General features: G+C 42.5%; 1 protein-coding gene across 2 annotated transcripts in view; it reads right to left on the reverse strand.

Moving 5' to 3' along the window:
• LOC121371917 overlaps positions 1–24,684 on the reverse strand; it is a 102,109-nt gene that overhangs the window by 25,748 nt on the left and 51,677 nt on the right. For both annotated transcript variants that reach the window (XM_041498167.1, XM_041498173.1), the window contains 3 exons: positions 15,385–19,662; positions 12,110–12,211; positions 2,493–2,538 (listed from right to left, as the gene is read on the reverse strand). In XM_041498167.1, coding sequence (XP_041354101.1) covers positions 2,493–2,538; positions 12,110–12,211; positions 15,385–19,662 — 4,426 coding nt within the window. The remainder of the gene's footprint in view (positions 1–2,492; positions 2,539–12,109; positions 12,212–15,384; positions 19,663–24,684) is intronic.

Raw genomic sequence — 24,684 nt, forward strand, 5'->3', positions numbered from 1 at the left:
AACCTTATCAATAATCTCTTATTAACCTAACAATCAGTTGTTTGACTTAACGATAACCTTATCAATAATCTTTTATTAACCTAACAATCAGTTGTTTGACTTAACGATAACCTTATCAGTAATCTTTTATTAACCTAACAATCAGTTGTTTGACTTAACGATAACCTTATCAGTAATCTTTTATTAACCTAACAATCAGTTGTTTGACTTAACGATAACCTTATCTATAATCTTTTATTAACCTAACAATCAGTTGTTTGACTTAACGATAACCGTATCAGTAATCTTTTATTAAGTTAACAATCAGTTGTTTGACTTAACGATAACCTTATCAGTAATCTTTTATTAACCTAACAATCAGTTGTTTGACTTAACGATAACCTTATCAATAATCTTTTATTAACCTAACAATCAGTTGTTTGACTTAATGATAACCTTATCAGTAATCTTTTATTAACCTAACAATCAGTTGTTTGACTTAATGATAACCTTTTCTTGACACATCAATAAACCTAACAATCAGCTGTTTGACTTAACGATAACATTTTCTTGACCTGTCAATAATCTTTTATTAACCAAACAAACAGTTGTTTCACCTAAACATAAACTATTTTTGGCCTCACCAAAATGTTTTCTTAACCAAACAAACAGTTGTTTCACCTAACCATAACATGTTTTTGACCTGACCAAAATCTTTTCTTAAAGGGACACACCCTAGTTACGGCTATTTGTTAACCATTACGGCGTTGTTTTTCGCTATTAAACCCCATTTGTCACAAATATAATTGCACTTTACTTACATTTTATTATTTAGAATACACATTTCCATTCACCTGAAGTGCTTTTTGATAATCCTGATGTTTGTAAAACCACGAAATGCATTTTTAGCATTTTTTCACAAGACGTTCTGTTGAGAAAAAAACGTTAAGCAAGCGAGGTCCAATTTATTTTTAGAGGGGATATTTCCATTTCAATGTCACAGACATTGGTATATCACGTGACCGTTATCATTTTGGTTCGGTTTGTTTTCTCGTGCACGGTTCGCGCAATCAACATCCGATTTGTTGTTGTTCATTTGTGAGATTTTTCTTCACAGTTCGTATATGTAAATTGTTTCACCTAACTGTCAAATATTTTTGACCATACCAAAACATTTTCTTAACCGAACAAACTTAGTTTCTACTTTTCATTATTAATCATACATGTACTTACCTGGTGCTAGCACAACAAATATGCTATTCAACCTGAGCCATATTCTCCATAGCTCAGGTTGAATAGAATTTTTGGTTGTGATACTAACACAGTTGAATAAGACAACGTGTTTCACCTGGTTCGGTTTACCTAACATTTTTTTTTACTTAACCATAACAATTTCTCAACCCAACAAAGTTTTGGTTGACCTAGCCATAATTTTGTATGACCTAACCATAACCTTTTCTTAACCAAACAACCAGTTCACTGATCTAACCATAAACATTTCTTAACCAAACAACCAGTTCACAACCAGTTCACTGACCTAACCATAACTGTTTCTTAACCAAACAACCAGATCACTGACCTAACCATAATGTTTTTCTTAACCCAATACATAAATGATTGACCTAACCAAACAGTTGACTGACCTAACCATAACCTTTTCTTAACTGTAATCCAATATACCACTAAATGTGACCACTAATACATAACTTCATTTATTACCCATATGGTTAAAAATATCTGGTACATATCAAAGTGATACCACTTAGAATAGATATAATGCCAAGTGGGACATAATACCACGACTGGTACATCAAAGGCCATGGTATATGCTATCCTGTTTATGGGATGGTGCATATAAAAGATCCCTTGCTGCTAATCGAAAAGAGTAGTCCATGAAGTGGCAACTGTGGGTTTCCTCACTCAATATCTGCATATCATTAAATAAAACATTTTCTTCCTTCCTAAAATTCAAAATTATCTTTCCCCCACCCCACCTAACAGGTTTGGGTCTTCAAATACATGTATGCAGCCCATATAAGGAAGGAAATGTTTTATTTAACGATGCACTCAACACATTTTATTTACGGTTATATGGCGTCGGATATATGGTTAAGGACCACACAAATACTGAGGGAGGAAACTCGCTGTCGCCATTTCATGGGCTACTCTTTTCAATTAGCAGCAAGGGATCTTTTATATAAGCACCATCCCATAAACAGGATAGCACATACCACGGCCTTTGATGCACCAGTCGTGGTGCACTGGCTGGAGTGAGAAATAGCCCAATGGGTCGATCCCAAACCGACGGCACATTAAGTGAGCACTTTACCACTGGGCTACGTCCTGCCCCTTATATAGCTAATAGTTAATAATTTAATTAATAAAGTAATCCTTTCACTCAGAAGAACCCAAGAGCCCATGTAACTGACAGTGCCCCCCCCCCCCCCCCCCCTTCAAATACACAGTGAATCTGTTAAGTTGGAGCCCAGTAAAATGTAAATTTTCGCCCATACCACATCTTCCGGATCCGTCGATAGCTCGCTGCTTCAATGCCTGTGCCTGGAAAACAAAAATGACATATTTGAAACAGTGATCTATAGCGCTAAATGGTTTTCAAAGATTTTTCTCTCTAAAACAGAAAAGTTGTTTTCACATGCATTAAAGTGACCGAAATACATACCTTTTTTGTGTTTCTTTTAAATTGCATTTAGAGTTACTGTGAACACCAGGATAATATGCCAAACTGATAACTTTTTGCAAGAAATAAGTATTGTGTAAGCTGGAGGTAAAGAAATCTGTACCTGAACACATGCTAATAATAATATTGCTATGGATACAGGCATGAAGCCATTAACAACTTTTGTTGCCATGGTAACAAGAATCTCGAAGAAATAAATGTTTCGACCACCATAAAGCAATTAACACCCTAGGTGGCATAGTGGTTAAATGCCATTATGACACTAGTAGGTACTGGGTTCACATCCCGGGAATGGCTCCCACCCAGAACGAGTTTTAACGACTCATTGGGTAGGCGTAAGGCCACTACACTGACTTCTCTCTCACTAACCACTGACTGACTGTCCTGGACAAGACAGCCCAGAAAGCTGAGGTGTGTGCCCAAGCCAGCGTGCTTGAACCATAATTGGATGTATGTGTAAGTATGAAACTAAGTAAGGTGCATCCATACAAGTTATAAAAAAATAATTAAAAATACATGTAATAATAATAATTAATAAAACAATTATTTTATAAATGAAATAGTTTGTAATGTAAAATGCATAAATAAATGTAATAATAATAATTAATTAATTTTTTTTATTATTAATTTTATAAATGAAATAATTTGTAATGTAAAATGATATGAATAATCTAATTATTTAAAAAAAAAAAAAAATTGTTTATAAAACGTATCTCAATGTTACAAAAGCAATGCTCACACTGGAAAAAAATTTGTTCTGGCCAATTTACAAATGTATATATTTAAATTTCTGTTACATTCATTACAATATAACATTATCCCATTGGTCAAGATGTAGCAACGGATGTTTGTTCATTTCTCGATGAATGTAACAATTATGTCGTCAGGAAACGTCGTATCTGATGACGTCATTTTATATCAGTAATTTGTCTTATTTTGAGTGTTATTGTTCTAACCCAAAAAATTTATTCAAAATAAAATATGAAATTTTAATGTTATTATTAGTAAGTATGTTTCAAATTTAATTATAAGTATTGTTTGTTATTTCTTTTACATTAATCTAGGTATGAAAAAAAAAAAAATCATCAGCAAACTTATATGACAACAGCTTCGCCGATTCACACAGTTTGCGGATGATTTGTTTTGTTCATACCCCGATGAACATAAAAGAAATAACAGACAATCCTTAAATAAAGAATATTTCCTTGAAAATTATTTAAAAGTGACTAACTGAAAGAAAATTTCATTAGCCAAATACTAAATGTTTTAGCCACTTTGTATAAAAATTAACAATAGCCTAATCTGGCAATAGGACAGGGTGAGCCCTGCAAAAGATTATGTCCAGGGCTTACACTCTAGTTTTAGCCTCTATTTTAGCCAATATAACTGTAAATAAACTGTGTTAAGTGCGTCGTTAAATAAAACATTTCCTTCCTTCTGGTTTAGCCAATTTTCAGTTATGTAGAGTATTTTTTTGAAAAATATTACAAAATGGCTAATTTAAAGAAAATTTTATTAGCAAAATATTAAATGTTGTAGTCACTTTGTATAAAAATTTGCAATTGGCTCATTTGGCAGTGTGTAGCACTGGTTAGAACGAGAAATAGCCCAATGGGTCCACCGACGGCGATCGATCCTAGACCGATCGCACATCAAGCGAGCGCTTTACCACTGGGCTACAACCCGCCCCTCACACCAGAAAGAACTGTTTTGATATTTTCACATGTATATATAAAGAGTATTTCCTTGAAACTTATTTAAAAGTGACTAATTAAAAGAAAATGTTATTAACCAAATGCTAAATGTTGTAGTCACTTTGTATAAAAATTGGCAACTGGCTAATTTGGCAGTGTGAAGGGTGAGCCCTGCATGTCGGGGGGATGAGGTATAAAAATTGGCAATTGGCTCATCTGGCAGTGTGAAGGGTGAGCCCTGCATGTCGGGGGGATGAGGTATAAAAATTGGCAATTGGCTCATTTGGCAGTGTGAAGGGTGAGCCCTACATGTCGGGGGGATGAGGTATAAAAATTGGCAATTGGCTCATTTGGCAGTGTGAAGGGTGAGCCCTGCATGTCGGGGGGAATGAGGTATAAAAATTGGCAATTGGCTCATTTGGCAGTGTGAAGGGTGAGCCCTACATGTCGGGGGGATGAGGTATAAAAATTGGCAATTGGCTCATTTGGCAGTGTGAAGGGTGAGCCCTGCATGTCGGGGGGAATGAGGTATAAAAATTGGCAATTGGCTCATTTGGCAGTGTGAAGGGTGAGCCCTGCATGTCGGGGGGAATGAGCAATTAGCTCATTTGGCAGTGTGAAGGGTGAGCCCTGCATGTCGGGGGGAATGAGGTATAAAAATTGGCAATTGGCTCATTTGGCAGTGTGAAGGGTGAGCCCTACATGTCGGGGGGATGAGGTATAAAAATTGGCAATTGGCTCATTTGGCAGTGTGAAGGGTGAGCCCTGCATGTCACGGGGATGAGGTATAAAAATTGGCAATTGGCTAATTTGGCAGTGTGAAGGGTGAGCCCTGCATGTCGGGGGGAATGAGGTATAAAAATTGGCAATTGGCTCATTTGGCAGTGTGAAGGGTGAGCCCTACATGTCGGGGGGATGAGGTATAAAAATTGGCAATTGGCTAATTTGGCAGTGTGAAGGGTGAGCCCTGCATGTCGGGGGGGATGAGGTATAAAAATTGGCAATTGGCTAATTTGGCAGTGTGAAGGGTGAGCCCTGCATGTCGGGGGGAATGAGGTATAAAAACTGGCAATTGGCTCATTTGGCAGTGTGAAGGGTGAGCCCTGCATGTCGCGGGGATGAGGTATACAAATTGGCAATTGGCTCATTTGGCAGTGTGAAGGGTGAGCCCTGCATGTCGGGGGGAATGAGGTATAAAAATGGGCAATTGGCTCATTTGGCAGTGTGAAGGGTGAGCCCTGCATGTCGGGGGGAATGAGCAATTAGCTCATTTGGCAGTGTGAAGGGTGAGCCCTGCATGTCGGGGGAAATGAGGTATAAAAATTGGCAATTGGCTCATTTGGCAGTGTGAAGGGTGAGCCCTGCATGTCGGGGGGAATGAGCAATTGGCTCATTTGGCAGTGTGAAGGGTGAGCCCTGCATGTCGAGGGGATGAGGTATAAAAATTGGCAATTGGCTCATTTGGCAGTGTGAAGGGTGAGCCCTGCATGTCGGGGGGATGAGGTATAAAAATTGGCAATTGGCTCATTTGGCAGTGTGAAGGGTGAGCCCTGCATGTCGGGGGGATGAGGTATAAAAATTGGCAATTGGCTCATTTGGCAGTGTGAAGGGTGAGCCCTGCATGTCGGGGGGATGAGGTATAAAAATTGGCAATTGGCTTATTTGGCAGTGTGAAGGGTGAGCCCTGCATGTCGGGGGGAATGAGCAATTGGCTCATTTGGCAGTGTGAAGGGTGAGCCCTGCATGTCGGGGGGATGAGGTATAAAAATTGGCAATTGGCTCATTTGGCAGTGTGAAGGGTGAGCCCTGCATGTCGGGGGGATGAGGTATAAAAATTGGCAATTGGCTAATTTGGCAGTGTGAAGGGTGAGCCCTGCATGTCGGGGGGAATGAGGTATAAAAATTGGCAATTGGCTCATTTGGCAGTGTGAAGGGTGAGCCCTGCATGTCGGGGGGAATGAGCAATTGGCTCATTTGGCAGTGTGAAGGGTGAGCCCTGCATGTCGGGGGGATGAGGTATAAAAATTGGCAATTGGCTCATTTGGCAGTGTGAAGGGTGAGCCCTGCATGTCGGGGGGATGAGGTATAAAAATTGGCAATTGGCTCATTTGGCAGTGTGAAGGGTGAGCCCTGCATGTCGGGGGGATGAGGTATAAAAATTGGCAATTGGCTCATTTGGCAGTGTGAAGGGTGAGCCCTGCATGTCGGGGGGAATGAGGTATAAAAATTGGCAATTGGCTCATTTGGCAGTGTGAAGGGTGAGCCCTGCATGTCGCGGGGATGAGGTATACAAATTGGCAATTGGCTCATTTGGCAGTGTGAAGGGTGAGCCCTGCATGTCGGGGGGAATGAGGTATAAAAATGGGCAATTGGCTCATTTGGCAGTGTGAAGGGTGAGCCCTGCATGTCGGGGGGAATGAGGAATTAGCTCATTTGGCAGTGTGAAGGGTGAGCCCTGCATGTCGGGGGGATGAGGTATAAAAATTGGCAATTGGCTCATTTGGCAGTGTGAAGGGTGAGCCCTGCATGTCGGGGGGATGAGGTATAAAAATTGGCAATTGGCTCATTTGGCAGTGTGAAGGGTGAGCCCTGCATGTCGGGGGGAATGAGGTATAAAAATTGGCAATTGGCTCATTTGGCAGTGTGAAGGGTGAGCCCTGCATGTCGGGGGGAATGAGGTATAAAAATTGGCAATTGGCTCATTTGGCAGTGTGAAGGGTGAGCCCTGCATGTCGGGGGGAATGAGCAATTGGCTCATTTGGCAGTGTGAAGGGTGAGCCCTGCATGTCGGGGGGATGAGGTATAAAAATTGGCAATTGGCTCATTTGGCAGTGTGAAGGGTGAGCCCTGCATGTCGGGGGGATGAGGTATAAAAATTGGCAATTGGCTCATTTGGCAGTGTGAAGGGTGAGCCCTGCATGTCGGGGGGATGAGGTATAAAAATTGGCAATTGGCTCATTTGGCAGTGTGAAGGGTGAGCCCTGCATGTCGGGGGGAATGAGGTATAAAAATTGGCAATTGGCTCATTTGGCAGTGTGAAGGGTGAGCCCTGCATGTCGGGGGGATGAGGTATAAAAATTGGCAATTGGCTCATTTGGCAGTGTGAAGGGTGAGCCCTGCATGTCGGGGGGAATGAGGTATAAAAATTGGCAATTGGCTCATTTGGCAGTGTGAAGGGTGAGCCCTGCATGTCGGGGGGAATGAGGTATAAAAATTGGCAATTGGCTCATTTGGCAGTGTGAAGGGTGAGCCCTGCATGTCGGGGGGAATGAGCAATTGGCTCATTTGGCAGTGTGAAGGGTGAGCCCTGCATGTCGGGGGGATGAGGTATAAAAATTGGCAATTGGCTCATTTGGCAGTGTGAAGGGTGAGCCCTGCATGTCGGGGGGATGAGGTATAAAAATTGGCAATTGGCTAATTTGGCAGTGTGAAGGGTGAGCCCTGCATGTCGGGGGGAATGAGGTATAAAAATGGGCAATTGGCTCATTTGGCAGTGTGAAGGGTGAGCCCTGCATGTCGGGGGGAATGAGCAATTAGCTCATTTGGCAGTGTGAAGGGTGAGCCCTGCATGTCGGGGGGATGAGGTATAAAAATTGGCAATTGGCTCATTTGGCAGTGTGAAGGGTGAGCCCTGCATGTCGGGGGGATGAGGTATAAAAATTGGCAATTGGCTCATTTGGCAGTGTGAAGGGTGAGCCCTGCATGTCGGGGGGAATGAGGTATAAAAATTGGCAATTGGCTCATTTGGCAGTGTGAAGGGTGAGCCCTGCATGTCACGGGGATGAGGTATAAAAATTGGCAATTGGCTCATTTGGCAGTGTGAAGGGTGAGCCCTGCATGTCGGGGGGAATGAGGTATAAAAATTGGCAATTGGCTCATTTGGCAGTGTGAAGGGTGAGCCCTGCATGTCGGGGGGAATGAGGTATAAAAATTGGCAATTGGCTCATTTGGCAGTGTGAAGGGTGAGCCCTGCATGTCGGGGGGAATGAGCAATTGGCTCATTTGGCAGTGTGAAGGGTGAGCCCTGCATGTCGGGGGGATGAGGTATAAAAATTGGCAATTGGCTCATTTGGCAGTGTGAAGGGTGAGCCCTGCATGTCGGGGGGAGGTATGAAAATTGCAATTGGCTCATTTGGCAGTGTGAAGGGTGAGCCCTGCATGTCGGGGGGATGAGGTATAAAAATTGGCAATTGGCTCATTTGGCAGTGTGAAGGGTGAGCCCTGCATGTCACGGGGATGAGGTATAAAAATTGGCAATTGGCTAATTTGGCAGTGTGAAGGGTGAGCCCTGCATGTCGGGGGGAATGAGGTATAAAAATTGGCAATTGGCTAATTTGGCAGTGTGAAGGGTGAGCCCTGCATGTCGGGGGGAATGAGGTATAAAAATTGGCAATTGGCTCATTTGGCAGTGTGAAGGGTGAGCCCTGCATGTCGGGGGGAATGAGCAATTGGCTCATTTGGCAGTGTGAAGGGTGAGCCCTGCATGTCGGGGGGAATGAGGTATAAAAATTGGCAATTGGCTCATTTGGCAGTGTGAAGGGTGAGCCCTGCATGTCGCGGGGATGAGGTATAAAAATTGGCAATTGGCTCATTTGGCAGTGTGAAGGGTGAGCCCTGCATGTCGGGGGGAATGAGGTATAAAAATGGGCAATTGGCTCATTTGGCAGTGTGAAGGGTGAGCCCTGCATGTCGGGGGGAATGAGCAATTAGCTCATTTGGCAGTGTGAAGGGTGAGCCCTGCATGTCGGGGGGATGAGGTATAAAAATTGGCAATTGGCTCATTTGGCAGTGTGAAGGGTGAGCCCTGCATGTCGGGGGGATGAGGTATAAAAATTGGCAATTGGCTCATTTGGCAGTGTGAAGGGTGAGCCCTGCATGTCGGGGGGAATGAGGTATAAAAATTGGCAATTGGCTCATTTGGCAGTGTGAAGGGTGAGCCCTGCATGTCACGGGGGCATGAGGTATAAAAATTGGGCAATTGGCTCATTTGGCAGTGTGAAGGGTGAGCCCTGCATGTCGGGGGGATGAGGTATAAAAATTGGCAATTGGCTCATTTGGCAGTGTGAAGGGTGAGCCCTGCATGTCGGGGGGATGAGGTATAAAAATTGGCAATTGGCTCATTTGGCAGTGTGAAGGGTGAGCCCTGCATGTCGGGGGGATGAGGTATAAAAATTGGCAATTGGCTCATTTGGCAGTGTGAAGGGTGAGCCCTGCATGTCGGGGGGAATGAGGTATAAAAATTGGCAATTGGCTCATTTGGCAGTGTGAAGGGTGAGCCCTGCATGTCGGGGGGAATTGGCTCATTTGGCAGTGTGAAGGGTGAGCCCTGCATGTCGGGGGGAAGGTATAAAAATTGGCAATTGGCTCATTTGGCAGTGTGAAGGGTGAGCCCTGCATGTCGGGGGGATGAGGTATAAAAATTGGCAATTGGCTCATTTGGCAGTGTGAAGGGTGAGCCCTGCATGTCGGGGGGATGAGGTATAAAAATTGGCAATTGGCTCATTTGGCAGTGTGAAGGGTGAGCCCTGCATGTCGGGGGGAATGAGGTATAAAAATTGGCAATTGGCTCATTTGGCAGTGTGAAGGGTGAGCCCTGCATGTCGGGGGGATGAGGTATAAAAATTGGCAATTGGCTCATTTGGCAGTGTGAAGGGTGAGCCCTGCATGTCGGGGGGAATGAGGTATAAAAATTGGCAATTGGCTCATTTGGCAGTGTGAAGGGTGAGCCCTGCATGTCGGGGGGATGAGGTATAAAAATTGGCAATTGGCTCATTTGGCAGTGTGAAGGGTGAGCCCTGCATGTCGGGGGGATGAGGTATAAAAATTGGCAATTGGCTCATTTGGCAGTGTGAAGGGTGAGCCCTGCATGTCGGGGGGATGAGGTATAAAAATTGGCAATTGGCTCATTTGGCAGTGTGAAGGGTGAGCCCTGCATGTCGGGGGGAATGAGGTATAAAAATTGGCAATTGGCTCATTTGGCAGTGTGAAGGGTGAGCCCTGCATGTCGGGGGGATGAGGTATAAAAATTGGCAATTGGCTAATTTGGCAGTGTGAAGGGTGAGCCCTGCATGTCGGGGGGAATGAGGTATAAAAATTGGCAATTGGCTAATTTGGCAGTGTGAAGGGTGAGCCCTGCATGTCGGGGGGAATGAGGTATAAAAATTGGCAATTGGCTCATTTGGCAGTGTGAAGGGTGAGCCCTGCATGTCGGGGGAGAATGAAAATTGGCAATTGGCTCATTTGGCAGTGTGAAGGGTGAGCCCTGCATGTCGGGGGGATGAGGTATAAAAATTGGCAATTGGCTCATTTGGCAGTGTGAAGGGTGAGCCCTGCATGTCGGGGGGATGAGGTATAAAAATTGGCAATTGGCTAATTTGGCAGTGTGAAGGGTGAGCCCTGCATGTCGGGGGGAATGAGGTATAAAAATTGGCAATTGGCTCATTTGGCAGTGTGAAGGGTGAGCCCTGCATGTCGGGGGGATGAGGTATAAAAATTGGCAATTGGCTCATTTGGCAGTGTGAAGGGTGAGCCCTGCATGTCGGGGGGATGAGGTATAAAAATTGGCAATTGGCTCATTTGGCAGTGTGAAGGGTGAGCCCTGCATGTCGGGGGGAATGAGGTATAAAAATTGGCAATTGGCTCATTTGGCAGTGTGAAGGGTGAGCCCTGCATGTCGGGGGGATGAGGTATAAAAATTGGCAATTGGCTCATTTGGCAGTGTGAAGGGTGAGCCCTGCATGTCGGGGGGAATGAGGTATAAAAATTGGCAATTGGCTAATTTGGCAGTGTGAAGGGTGAGCCCTGCATGTCGGGGGGAATGAGGTATAAAAATTGGCAATTGGCTCATTTGGCAGTGTGAAGGGTGAGCCCTGCATGTCGGGGGGAATGAGCAATTGGCTCATTTGGCAGTGTGAAGGGTGAGCCCTGCATGTCGGGGGGATGAGGTATAAAAATTGGCAATTGGCTCATTTGGCAGTGTGAAGGGTGAGCCCTGCATGTCACGGGGATGAGGTATAAAAATTGGCAATTGGCTAATTTGGCAGTGTGAAGGGTGAGCCCTGCATGTCGGGGGGAATGAGGTATAAAAATTGGCAATTGGCTAATTTGGCAGTGTGAAGGGTGAGCCCTGCATGTCGGGGGGAATGAGGTATAAAAATTGGCAATTGGCTCATTTGGCAGTGTGAAGGGTGAGCCCTGCATGTCGGGGGGAATGAGCAATTGGCTCATTTGGCAGTGTGAAGGGTGAGCCCTGCATGTCGGGGGGATGAGGTATAAAAATTGGCAATTGGCTCATTTGGCAGTGTGAAGGGTGAGCCCTGCATGTCGGGGGGATGAGGTATAAAAATTGGCAATTGGCTCATTTGGCAGTGTGAAGGGTGAGCCCTGCATGTCGCGGGGATGAGGTATAAAAATTGGCAATTGGCTCATTTGGCAGTGTGAAGGGTGAGCCCTGCATGTCGGGGGGAATGAGGTATAAAAATTGGCAATTGGCTCATTTGGCAGTGTGAAGGGTGAGCCCTGCATGTCGCGGGGATGAGGTATAAAAATTGGCAATTGGCTCATTTGGCAGTGTGAAGGGTGAGCCCTGCATGTCGGGGGGAATGAGGTATAAAAATGGGCAATTGGCTCATTTAGCAGTGTGAAGGGTGAGCCCTGCATGTCGGGGGGATGAGGTATAAAAACAAAATTAGATTTTGTGTTATGTAATTGTTGAAACCGCCCCAGTATGGTAACTCACTCTCTTGTTGAGGTTGGACACAGACTTGATGGATTTGTTTGTCGACTGCAGTGAGGAGACGTCGAAAGTGTCCTCCAGTCTGTTAACTTGAATCACAGCCTTCTAGAAATAAAACATCAGTAAATTAATATTAATGTCAATATGCTAACTAACTGAATTGAAATTCTTATATAACACCACATTAGTAAAATTCAAAGAAAACTTTAAAAAGTAAAAGAAAGAAAGAAATGTTTTATTTAAAGACGCACTCAACACATTTTATTTTACGGTTATATGGCGTTGGAAAATAGTAAAAATAAAACATTATAAAATTTTAGTAATGTCAATATTTTTAACTAACTGAATTGAAATTCCTATATATAACACCACATTAATTTAGCAAAATTCAAAGAAAACTTTCAAAAGTAAAAATAAAACGGTATAAAATTTTAGTAATGTCAATATTTTTAACTAACTGAATTGAAATTCATATATAACACCACATTAGCAAAATTTAAAGAAAACTTTAAAAAGTAAAAATAAAACGTTAGAATTTTTTTAGTAATGTCAATATTTTAACTAAATAAACTAAAATCTATATATAACACAACATTAGCAAAATTCAAAGTTTTGTTTAAAACTTAAAAGGTTGTTTTATTTAAAGACACCACTAGAGCACACTGAGCACATTAATTATCAGCTATTGGATGTCAAACATTTGGTCATTTTGGCATTTAGTCTTAGAGAGGAAACCTGCTACATTTTTCTTTTAGTAACAAGGAATCTTTTATATGTACCATCCCGGACAGGACAGCACATACTATGGCCTTTGATATACCAATCATGGTGCACTGGCTGGAATGGGAAAAAGCCTACTGGGCCCACAGGCGGTGACCGATCCTAGGCTGACCTAGCATCATGTGATCGCTTTACCACTGGGCTACGTTTCTGACCCTAGAAATCTTCAAAGGCAAAATGTTTTATTATTTGGTTGGTATAGATCTTCATTTTATAAGATTTAAGTAGGTGCAATACATGCTGAAATGGTAATATTTTATATCAATGATCTAGTAATCATGAAAACATCACATTTATGAATTACCTCTCTATTTAAGAAAGTTAACTCTTGCTTCTTTTTCCTTTTAGCCAAAAAGCAATTTTAAAGCAGGATTTTCTTTTTTTTATAGTGGACAGAGCGCCAGTGTAGACAAAGTTCGTCCAGAGTTACGGTTCTTGCGATATATTGATAAGAAAAATACCAACATAAATAAAACGGCATATTAACTGAACGTTTTGGACTGTGTAAGACATCTGTAAAAGCAAGGCTACGTAATGCTTGTTTTAGACTGTGTAAGACATCTGTAAAAGCAAGGCTACGTAATGCTTGTTTTAGTGATTGGTGAAAGATATTTGCATTTCTAAGAGCTGGGACACAAGTTCAGTCCTGATTCATGGTTTATTAAGCCTTTAAACAGACGCGATTATTTCGTTAACACGTTCTTTGGTGTTCTAATTACTGGGGAACTGCCATCATTGTTTAAAAGGTACCCACTGACAGACAATAGAGGTATGATCGCATGCCGGTGTAGGCAGAGCTAATGACTACATAAACCGTTCTTTTGTTCATGAATTTTCATCCGAAATCCGGAATAGACAGCATCCGGTGTAGACAGAGTTTTATTCCTAATAAATTAACGACTTTAAAACTGTGCCGGTTTACACAGAATGCCGGTTTAGATAGATGCCGGTTAGGACAGAGACCACTGTATATATAAACTTGAAATACCCTATATTGGAAATAAAAACATACGTAATGTTATCTCCCGATATTCGAATACAACTTGACAAATAATTTTAATTTTTTGTCTCTTTATTTTATTATAAAGTTAAACATTTAAGAATTTGTTACTTATAACAAATTTGAAACAAAATAAACAAAAATTTAAAAACCAAAAAATATTCCTTCAACTGAGGCAATAATGTTTATCCAGCAGCAAAAAAAACCCCTGCCATCAGTAAAGTCCCTGACCTTTGATAAATAATATCATAGCTATGGTAACTGTCATCGGCACCAGCATTAATTTCAAGCCCTGATGTAAGTTCAGCCAGCTGCTTGTTAGACTTGTTTTTATGCTATACATTAAAATTAATTTCCACCAAAATAGTTCTGAAATGTTTAGCGAAAAGCAGCTGGCTGAAAGTACACATGGACCCTGTTCCACAAAGCGATCTTAGTGCTACGATTACCGTAACTGCAGAACTATATTCTAGCACAATGACGTCATAGAAAGGTGCTAGAAAGGGGTGGTAGAAAAACCGTCTACCACATGTGTGTAGACGCTAATCCGCCCTTTTCATTGGTTAATATTAGGATGTACACGGCAGTTGCTACCGGTTGATTACGTCATTTTTTAAACAAAGTAGTATATGACGTCACATAATATGAGTAGGTCTTCTCGACACCACTGTATGCTTTCACACTCGTGACGTAACATATGTGTCGGCTTAGAGGTGACGTCACGCTACAAAAATAAAATGAAGAGACTTACAGTATAGTTAGACTAAATTAATAATTAAATTTATGAGACAGGTTGTGCTAGAAAATATTTCTGGCACTCGTCCTTTTGTAGATGGTTTTTCTGACACTCGTCTCAAGAAAATCAATCCATGGAGCTCGCTAAAGCTCGCTCCAAAGATTGATTTTCTTGAGACTCATGTCAGAAAAACCATCTACAAAAGGACTCATGCCAGAAACTATTAGTCCATTACCGCCTCGGTTTAAGCTATCGGATTACAGGCTGGTGGGTACAGGGTTTGCAGCCCGGTACCGACTCCAACCCAGAGCGAGTTCTTAAGGGCTCAGTGGGTAGGTGTAAGGCCACTACACTCTCTTCTCTCTCACTAACCAGTAACCAACTAACAACTAAACCACTGCATGCTTGAACCGTAATTGGATATAAGCACGAAAATAAGTTGAAATGAAATGAAATATAGTCCATCCTGTATGAGAATGCCTTTTTTCATGCTATGGAATTTACTACAAGTTATTTATTTCTGAACCGATTGTCTTCTAAACTGGACACAAAAAATAGAATGTTTCTGTCATTTCCAAAAAACTTTTACTTTTCTTTTTACATCCAACAAAACTGCAATTATTTACAAAAAAAAACACATTTTTGTAGAAGGATGGGACGGACTATACCGTATACACTCTTAGCTTTGTGGAAAGGGGCCCTGGTCTTCTATGTGATCAATTTTAGAACAGTCCTAACAAAACTGTATAAAGAATTACAAACCCGCATCGTTCGTTCCTTGCTAAGAAGTCGACTGTCGGGCAACAATTTCTGTAAATTCTTCCCATCACAATGAGGCTCTGAATCACTCGCCGATTCGACCGTATCGTCTCCTTCTGACTGCTGCTTCATCTGGCTGAGTCTCAGTGACCTCTGCTTGACATCCAGTGACCTCCGCTTCACATCCAGCGACCGTGGCTTCACATCCAGTGACCTCTTCAGACTCTGCAGCTGCAAGTGGACACGTGAGGACTTTCTCAATCGAGAGCTGTTCTGCTTCCGAAAGCGACCAGCTGCAACCATTTCTTCCTTCAGCTCCTGCTTGGGGATCCGTCTCTTTAGGCGACTGTCAGGACTGGACACGTTTTTACTGGACACATCCTTGACCACTTTCTTCAGCTGTTCGGACTTCAGCTGGGATTCCGTTCTCTTCAGATCTCTCAGCGTGGCTTTACTGACACTCATTTTGTTTCTCTTCTTCTCCACCACTCTCTTCGCAGCAGACGTCAGACTGGCGTTGGACTTTTTCTGTTTTGGCGGTGGAGTGATGGGATCTTCTTGCTTAGTCTCAATGGACTCCTCCTCCTCCATATCCTTGATCTCTTCCAGCTGCTCTATGATTTCGGAATCGGCCGTTTGCTCCTGTGTCAGAGAATCTGTTGACTGATTAACACTGGGCGTCTCGACTTTTTCCGAATGGACAAACGGAGCCACGTTTGCAACAGGTATATTTTTCTGATACCTGAGTGGACCATCTGGTAGAGACTGCCGTCTGGTATAGCCTTCACCGCCGATTTTAACACAGCTCACATCATCTTTCGGTGCCACGATACTTGAAACTCTGACGGTTCCAGACCGTTGAAGCACACCACCTTTATCCTTCCCAACTCCTGCTTTAGAAGAGATTCCATCAATCGTTCTTCCTTCAGCTTTAGCATTAGCAGCAGCCTTCTTGTCCGGTGTGTCGGGAAGGTCAAGGGTGGGGGGATCATTGTTGAGGGATGAATTTTCTGGAAGAGGCTGCTTATCGTGTGGACTGAGTGTCGGCATTTTGGGAGACGATGGACTGGCTGGCGAGATGTTGGGCATCTTGAATATGTGGTCCATCACTTTGTGGATGCCACCCGACACAGGCGCTGCGAAAACCTTTCTCTTCATATCCTCGTCCTGATTGAACTGATTGAGGATCCTCTGCTTGCGAGACCACCGAATCGGCTGGACGGACTTCCTCAGCTGATCCGACTTGCCGCTGGGAATGGCAATAGAAAGAGGCTGGGTGAATTTGAAAATGTCCTTTTCGGGGGTTTCTGCTACCGTCTCGGTCTCGGTTTCCGACACGTCCGAGCTACCGGATGAACTCTGATCGACAATCTTCACTGGCAGGCTATCCAGAAGCCTGGGCTTGGAGGACGCGGGCCATGTTTTGCTGCTGGTAAGAGGAGGAGCTGCTTCCTTGACTGGTGGAACAGGAGACTGTTTGGGCACTAAGATGCTGTTCAGCTGAGTATTGGAGACATTCACAATGTGGCCGCTGTCCACAGGCAGCCTCATCTCGTACGATGGAATCCCCGAACAATCAGATAACTTGTCCTTCACATTCGCACTTTCAGCCGACAGGTCAGGAGTCCTTGTTTCAGATTTACCACACAGCAGCAAACTGTTCTGCTTATCCTCGCTCTGAATACTGTTGGAGAGTTGTTCATCTTCTTCCTTTATCGACTTGTACACGAAAGACTTAGAATCTGTGCTGCTGCTGTAATTTTGTGCTGGGCTCAGTTGTAATTTTGGGGGCAGGGATGGGTCTATGGGGTCAGAAAGTATATGCTGCTGATATGATAAAGCTTGAGCACCCATAGGCCACGTCCCGTGCTGCGACACTGGGCCTCCAGTTCTTTCACAAGTGTTACCTACTACAGCTTCAGACTTGATCAAATGGGGTTTCTGTGCAGTGGCTAATGCATGAATTTCTTTATTAGGCATCACAACATGTCCTGTTGCTGCACTATGAGCCATCATAGACTGCAATGTCTGGGGGGCTTGTGCAGCCATCTTGTAGCACTGATGAGATGCTTCTTTCTCGACCAAATCACTTCTCAGCTTGAGCTCAGCTGCCCTGTTCGAATGAGCGAGATGAAAACTGGCAGCAGACATTGCCTGAATCATATCTGAATGAGTCTTCATCATGTTCACATCCTGAGCTGCTTTAAGCTTTATATTACACAATCCACTGCCGTCTTTCAAAGTCCTGTCCTCAGATGATTCCAGCTTGGGACGTACATCAGACTTTCTGTTAGCCTGTTGAATATTTTGCTGCATGTTGTACACCAGCTGCTGCTGCTGTTGCTGCTGCTGCTTCTGTTTTGAGTATCGCATATCACAGTTGGGTTGAACACCAGACACAGATAACATTTTGCCAAACTCGTTCGAATATCCAACAGGAGATTCATGGGCTGGAGGATGAAGCATCTGTCTCGGTCGCTTGGCACTGCTTGGTCTCTGGTCTGACAGATCAGATGCTTCAGCAGGTCGCTTTGCTGTCTTAACGCTGAGATCAAGAGGAGTCTCGACCGCGAGTGCAGAGCTGCTGTTCTTTCCCAAACCAGAAAGATCTATTGGAGCAGCTTCTGATCCTGATCCTTCAGGATGAACAACGTACGCTTTGTCACTCTGTTGTTTCCGATTTGGCGTCTCCGTTCTCATGGACATCATGGATGATGCATACGGACTAACACTGGGAGACTGATGGATTGGTGAGGTCAGTTCTGCAGGAACATGCTGCTGTGAAGACCCTCCCTTGACCGACACTGAAGCTCCTGCAGCACCTGTCCTGTAAGCTCGCGGAAACGATCCACCACACTGACTCAAAGGAAACCCACTCTGAATGGAGCCTGTCCGACCTCTTACCTGTGCCATGTCGGCATGCAGAATGTCATACTGACTGCGAGACAGAGCCACGGCACCTGTTGTAGAAGACTTCACAACACCTGCCAATCGGTCGGATGAACTTAATCTCATGTGGCCGCCGGAAACGGAGGAAGGTGAAACCATGGAAACTTCAAAATGAGGTGATGGAGGATCTTCCTCAGCCGGACTGATAGGACTCAGAGACATTGGTATATTCACCCGCTGTCCAACAGAGTCATTCATCGTCACCATCCTCGATGGTAGCAAGAGTTTTTCCGATGGATAAACAGCTGCTTTGGCAGCATAAGGATAACTGGACTGCTGTAAGGTCCTGACACTACTTGATCTACCAATATTATAGGCGCTCTTGTAAATGACACCATCAGTTGACCTACTTTCTGATGGCATTGAAGTGTAACTTTTCGACCTACACATAGCACCTTCTGTGAGCATTGCACTCTCTTCTCTAGACATTCGTAAAGGACCTGCCTGAAGACTGCTCGCATTGTGTGCACTTCGCACGTAACTGTGAGGCGGAGGACTCCCCCGCCCGGAAGAAGGTACTGCAGGTGACACAACAAGACCTGCATTAATTTTTCCAACCTGAGTATATGTATCATTATTATGAGGAATTTTAACGCCACTCTGACTAACCACAGTCTTGGGATATCCCGTCTGTATAGATCCAGTGTGAGTCCCTCGCATGCTTGACAAGGACGTATTTGAAAATGATGCCACCGAATCACTATGACTTGATGCACTGGCACTGTGCATCAGCTGCCCTTGATGCTGCTGCTGCTGCTGGTGGTACTGTTTGGGGAATGCCCCCGAGGAAGGTATTCCATACACACTGTTCGAACTGTGCATCATCTGAGAACGTGCCGACAGGGCATTCAACCTGTGGTTCACACCACTAGGGTCTGCTCTCTGCTGCGAAGCCGAGGAGTGGGTGGGAATTCCTTGGCTGATGCCTCCAGCGTGGAGGATCTGGGATGCTGCTGAAGAGTAATGGGGACTCATCGCTGCCACTCCGGCCGACCTCTGCGATGCTGAACTGTGAATCATCTGCCCACCGCCGCCTGCCGCAAGTCTGTGCAGTGGTTTAGAATGCATCAAGACATTCTGGCCGATGCCGCCGGCAACCAGCCTCTGTGGAGGACTCACGGTTTCCATCATGGACGCAGCGACAGTCGGATGCACGGATGACAGACTTCCTTGAGAGTTGCCGTATCCTGGAAAGTGATGCTGGTGGTGCTGTTGATGCTGTTGCTGTTGTTGGTGCTGCTGCTGTTGTTGTTGTTGTTTCATTCTGCATGCTGCAGCTGCTGTTGTTACTCCAGCTGCCGTCATGTGTTGTCCTGTCATTGGAAATGCCACCTGAAAAAACAATTAACACTAGATTTAGCTCAATGTATATGTTGTCCGATAAAACAAAGCAAAAAGATTATGGTTTTGAATTTAGGAACATGTGGCCAGAGCAGAAATGTTATAGTGTTTTCCCTAGCTTGTTTTGGCATGGTGTGGCACCAAGGCCTCAATAATATAATGCCATCTTGCCTTAATCAGCACCATGCTGCCCTGAGATTACACAAGCCTTTTAAAATAATTAATTTTAACATTTCACTTAGAAAAATGTATTATTAATATTAAAATAAGTCTGTTATATATTTTGCCATTAATTACATTTATTTTTATTTCAATTAATTTATTGTCTTTAATGAGAAGAAAAAGTGCCCTGAAAATGGTTAAAATGCCTCAAAGTGTTTAGTCTACCATGCCTTGCCAGATGTCTATGGAAAACACTATGTTATGTACAATATAATGTAGCAGCAATACTAAATATATATCAAAGATAAATTTAATTATTTCATTCAAGATTAGTTTAAATTATATACTATAGATATCATGGTAATAAAATGAAATATTTCAGTTTTAGAACTTGCATTGCTTGATCTTTGTTTCAGCTGTAATTTACACATACAGATACATATAGTACCCTTGCAAGGAAGAGCACTCTAATTATATTTTTTCTTGCGCGACAAAATGGTCACAGGAGAAGAATGAAGGACAACTCTAGCAGAGTTTGCTGAAGTTTGGTGCTAAAACGTGAATCGTGATACTCAAGTGTGATGCTAAAATATGGATTTGGATTTGCCATAAATATATTTATATAAAATAAATGCTCATATGCTTGTCACCAGTTACATTATAGGGCTGTAAGACATGGGAGGGAAAACAAAAAGTCGAATGTGTGGAATACAATAGCATGATTTGACACGGTGTTCAGGGCTGGAAATAAGATGCAGGGTACTGGTTTACTTTATTCCTATAGTCTCATTATCATCTAGTGTAATTATCATCTAGTGTACATAAGCGGTGGGTACTCTGGTCTGGGTCGAGTTTGACCCTCGAGCCCTGAAGTCCAATAGAGGTATTTCGCATTCCTATTGCGCATGCGCGCGAAGAGTAACGTCCCTTGACAAAATAGACTGAAACTAGTCTATTTACAAATTGGGGGACGTGACAGACAGGTTGTTATGGGCGACTTGAGTAGCTTCGTAGGAGACTTTAAACTTATGGGCGACTTGAGTAGCTTCGTAGGAGACTTTAAACTTTGGCAACTAACATGTACATATTTCGAATTAGATGGTATAATGGCCGTAGAAAACGGTCCGCTGAAATTTACAGCGGAATGGTTCAAATTAAAAAGCAGTGCAACAACTTGGACAAAGTCTCTGCAACTCGTACCCGAGGGTTTTGATAATGCCAGATTAAAAGACTATCTCGTAAAAAGTATAAACAAAACATTTGACAGATTCCATAGGTTATGGCATCGACAGGTTATGGCATCGATCGATATATATTTGAGAGAGAGAGAGAGAGAGAGAGAGAGAGAGAGAGAGAGAGAGAGAGAGAGAGAGAGAATATATATATATACACACACACACACACACACACATATATACACACACACACACACTGACTACATATATTTTTTATATATTTACACACGCACACGTTATATATTTTATTGAGTATAATCCGAAATATACATATATTTTCTTTATATACAAAATATATATTTATTTTCTTTACTGTTAATGTGTTTTCCACCATATCTAAGTATACTAGACCGCCCTGTGTAGGAACGTCCTGTACAGAACCGGTAAAGTTTTGGTCCCTTATGCGTTCACTGGCTTCCCTCCTACAAAATGTGCCGAACAAACCCTCGTACTTAGAGTAACATTAAAATCGTTTTCTACGTGAAACGATTACCCACAAACGTTTCCGATATCCATTGGCTGGATATCGATGGAAGAATAATGAATTTCCCGGACATATGCGGTTGGAACAGTTAATAATTGAACAATGGTCGTGGCCTCCCATTGCTTTTGCCCCCCAATTTGCAGATAGGTCTATTTTGGCGAGATCTTGCAAGATCTCTCGGTTTGCGTCCTCAAGTAACTCCACAACGGGCATATGCGCAGTGGAATGAGAAAGAAGTCTATTGTCACGAATGAATGAATGGATAGATGATTGGATGGATGGATGGATGGATGGATGAATGGATGGATGGATGGATGGATGGATGGATGGATGGATGGATGAATGGATGGACAGATGGATGGATGGACGAACGGATGGGCGGACGGACGGACGGATGGATGCATGGACGGACGGATGGATGAAGGGATGGATGGATGGATGGATGGATGGATGGACTGATGAACGAACAAACGAACGGATGGATGGATGGATGGACAAATGGATGGACAAACGGATGGATGGATGATTGGAACAAATGGAATGAATGAATGTATGGATGGAACAAATGGAATTAAGAAATGGATCAATGGAATTAAGGAATGGATCGATGGAATGAAGGAATGGATCGATGGACTGATGGATGGATGGATGGATGAAACAAATGGAATGAAGGAATGGATGGATGGAATGAAGAAATGGATGGATGGCTAGATACATGTAATGGATGGAAAAAAGGGAATGAAGGAACGGAATGAAGGAATATATGAATGGATGGACAGATGGATGAAACAAATGGAATGAAAGAATGGTATGAAGGAATATATGAATGGATGGATGGATGGATGAAACAAATGGAATGAAGGAATGGAATGAAGGAATATATGAATGGATAGATGGATGAAACAAATGGAATAAAGGAATGGAATGAAGGAATATATGAATGGATAGATGGATGAAACAAATGGAATAAAGGAATGGAATGAAGGAATATATGAATGGATAGATGGATGAAACAAATGGAATAAAGGAATGGAATGAAGGAATGAATGGATGGATGTTTGGATGGATGGATGGATGGATGAATAGATGGATGGATGGAATGAAGAAATGGATGGATAACTAGATACATGTAATGGATGGAAAAAAGGGAATAAAGGAATGGAATGAAGGAATATATGAATGGATAGATGGATGGAATAAAGGAATGGAATGAAGGAATATATGAATGGATAGATGGATGAAACAAATGTAATAAAGGAATGGAATGAAAGAATGAATGGATGGATGTTTGGATGGATGGATGGATGAATGGATGGATGGATGGATGGATGGATGGATGGATGGATGGATGGATGGATGGAATGAAGAAATGGATGGATGGCTAGATACATGTAATGGATGGAAAAAAGGGAATGAAGGAATGGAATGAAGGAATATATGAATGGATAGATGGATGAAACAAATGGAATAAAGGAATGGAATGAAGGAATATATGAATGGATAGATGGATGAAACCAATGCAATAAAGGAATGGAATGAAGGAATATATGAATGGATAGATGGATGAAACAAATAGAATAAAGGAATGGAATGAAGGAATGAATGGATGGATGTTCGGATGGATGGATGGATGGATGGATGGATGGATGGATGAGAGAGGAAACCCTCTGCCAACCCTTCATGGGCTACTCTTTTCAATAGCAGTAAGGGATCTTGAAATACACCATCCCACAGACAAGACAGTATATACCAAAAGTGTTTCACACCTTTGTGGAGAAGTAGATTGATCATGTATATGGTGACTGTTTTACCACCAAACTAATTCCCTCCCCTAGCTACCACATAGCAGCAAGGGATCTTTTATATCCAATTTCCCCCAGTCAGAATGGAATGAAGGAAATGTTTTACTTAATGACACACTCAACACATTTTATTTAGGGTTATATTGCATTGGGCATATGGTTACGGACCACACAGATATTGAGGGAGGAAACCCGCTGTCGCCACTTCAATTCTTTTCAATTAGCAGCAAGGGATCTTTTATATGCACCATCCCATAGACAGGATAACACATACCACAGCCTTTGATATACCAGTCATGGTGCACTGGCTGGAGCGAGAATGGATCATACGAGTTGTGGGGCACTAGTTGGAGCAGAAAGAATAAAAATTGGGTTTATAGAGTACAACTGGTTCCCAGGGCTTCTAGAATTTTTATAAAAATCTGCTAGCCATGGGATCAGTGATTTAAAAAACTTACTAGCAACGATTAAAAATTCACTACCCCTATTTTATGTAAATACAATTTTACTATTAGAAATATGTCATCTAAAGAGGGAGATTGACCTTAAAGGCATACTGTCACAGATTTAAGAACCTTATTTCTCTAAAAATGGATAATAATTAAAAATTACATTTAAAAATTTCACGTTCAATTCTTATAATTCCAAACACATAACCATGTCATTAATGTAAAGCTCTTTAAAATAAAAAGTGAACTCTATTTTCCAACTATTTACTATTTTATTAACACGAAATTCATACTCAACATTAGCGGAATCCCTATGGTGGTTCGGCTTTTTCCGTCAATAGCCGAGTGAGAGAATGACAATGTTACAATCATTAATACAATTCATATTAATTTTTTGCATTAAATGTCAATACCAACTAAAAACATTTTGAATTCACTAGAAACATATAACGTAAGTAATTTTAATAACTTTTAACCTATAATGCTATAATTTATATGTGAAGCGGTTGGTGTATGAATATTTAACTACGAACTGTGGATGGGCGCCATTTTTTGATTACTGTCCAGATTTACCAATTACAACGTTGAAATTACAGTTATAAAATTTTGAATGCGTGATAATTCCATGTGTTGATAGATTTGACATGGAGAAAGTGGTTTCAATGTTTCCGGAAATGGATGAAACAGGTGTGTCGCGAGTTTCTGTGTTTACTGGCCTTGTAATTGTGGAATTGGCAACACAGGATGGTTTTGGCATGTGTGACTTCAAGTGGTGCGACACAAGTATTCCTGAGATTTGACAGTGCCATGCTCATGTTTCGTTTTTGGAAAGTGGAACATTCTCTGTTGTAGCTTCGAATTGAAGCTTCGTTCCTGTGTCC

Source organism: Gigantopelta aegis, chromosome 1 (assembly GCF_016097555.1).
Source record: "Gigantopelta aegis isolate Gae_Host chromosome 1, Gae_host_genome, whole genome shotgun sequence".
Lineage (NCBI taxonomy): Eukaryota > Metazoa > Mollusca > Gastropoda > Neomphalida > Peltospiridae > Gigantopelta > Gigantopelta aegis.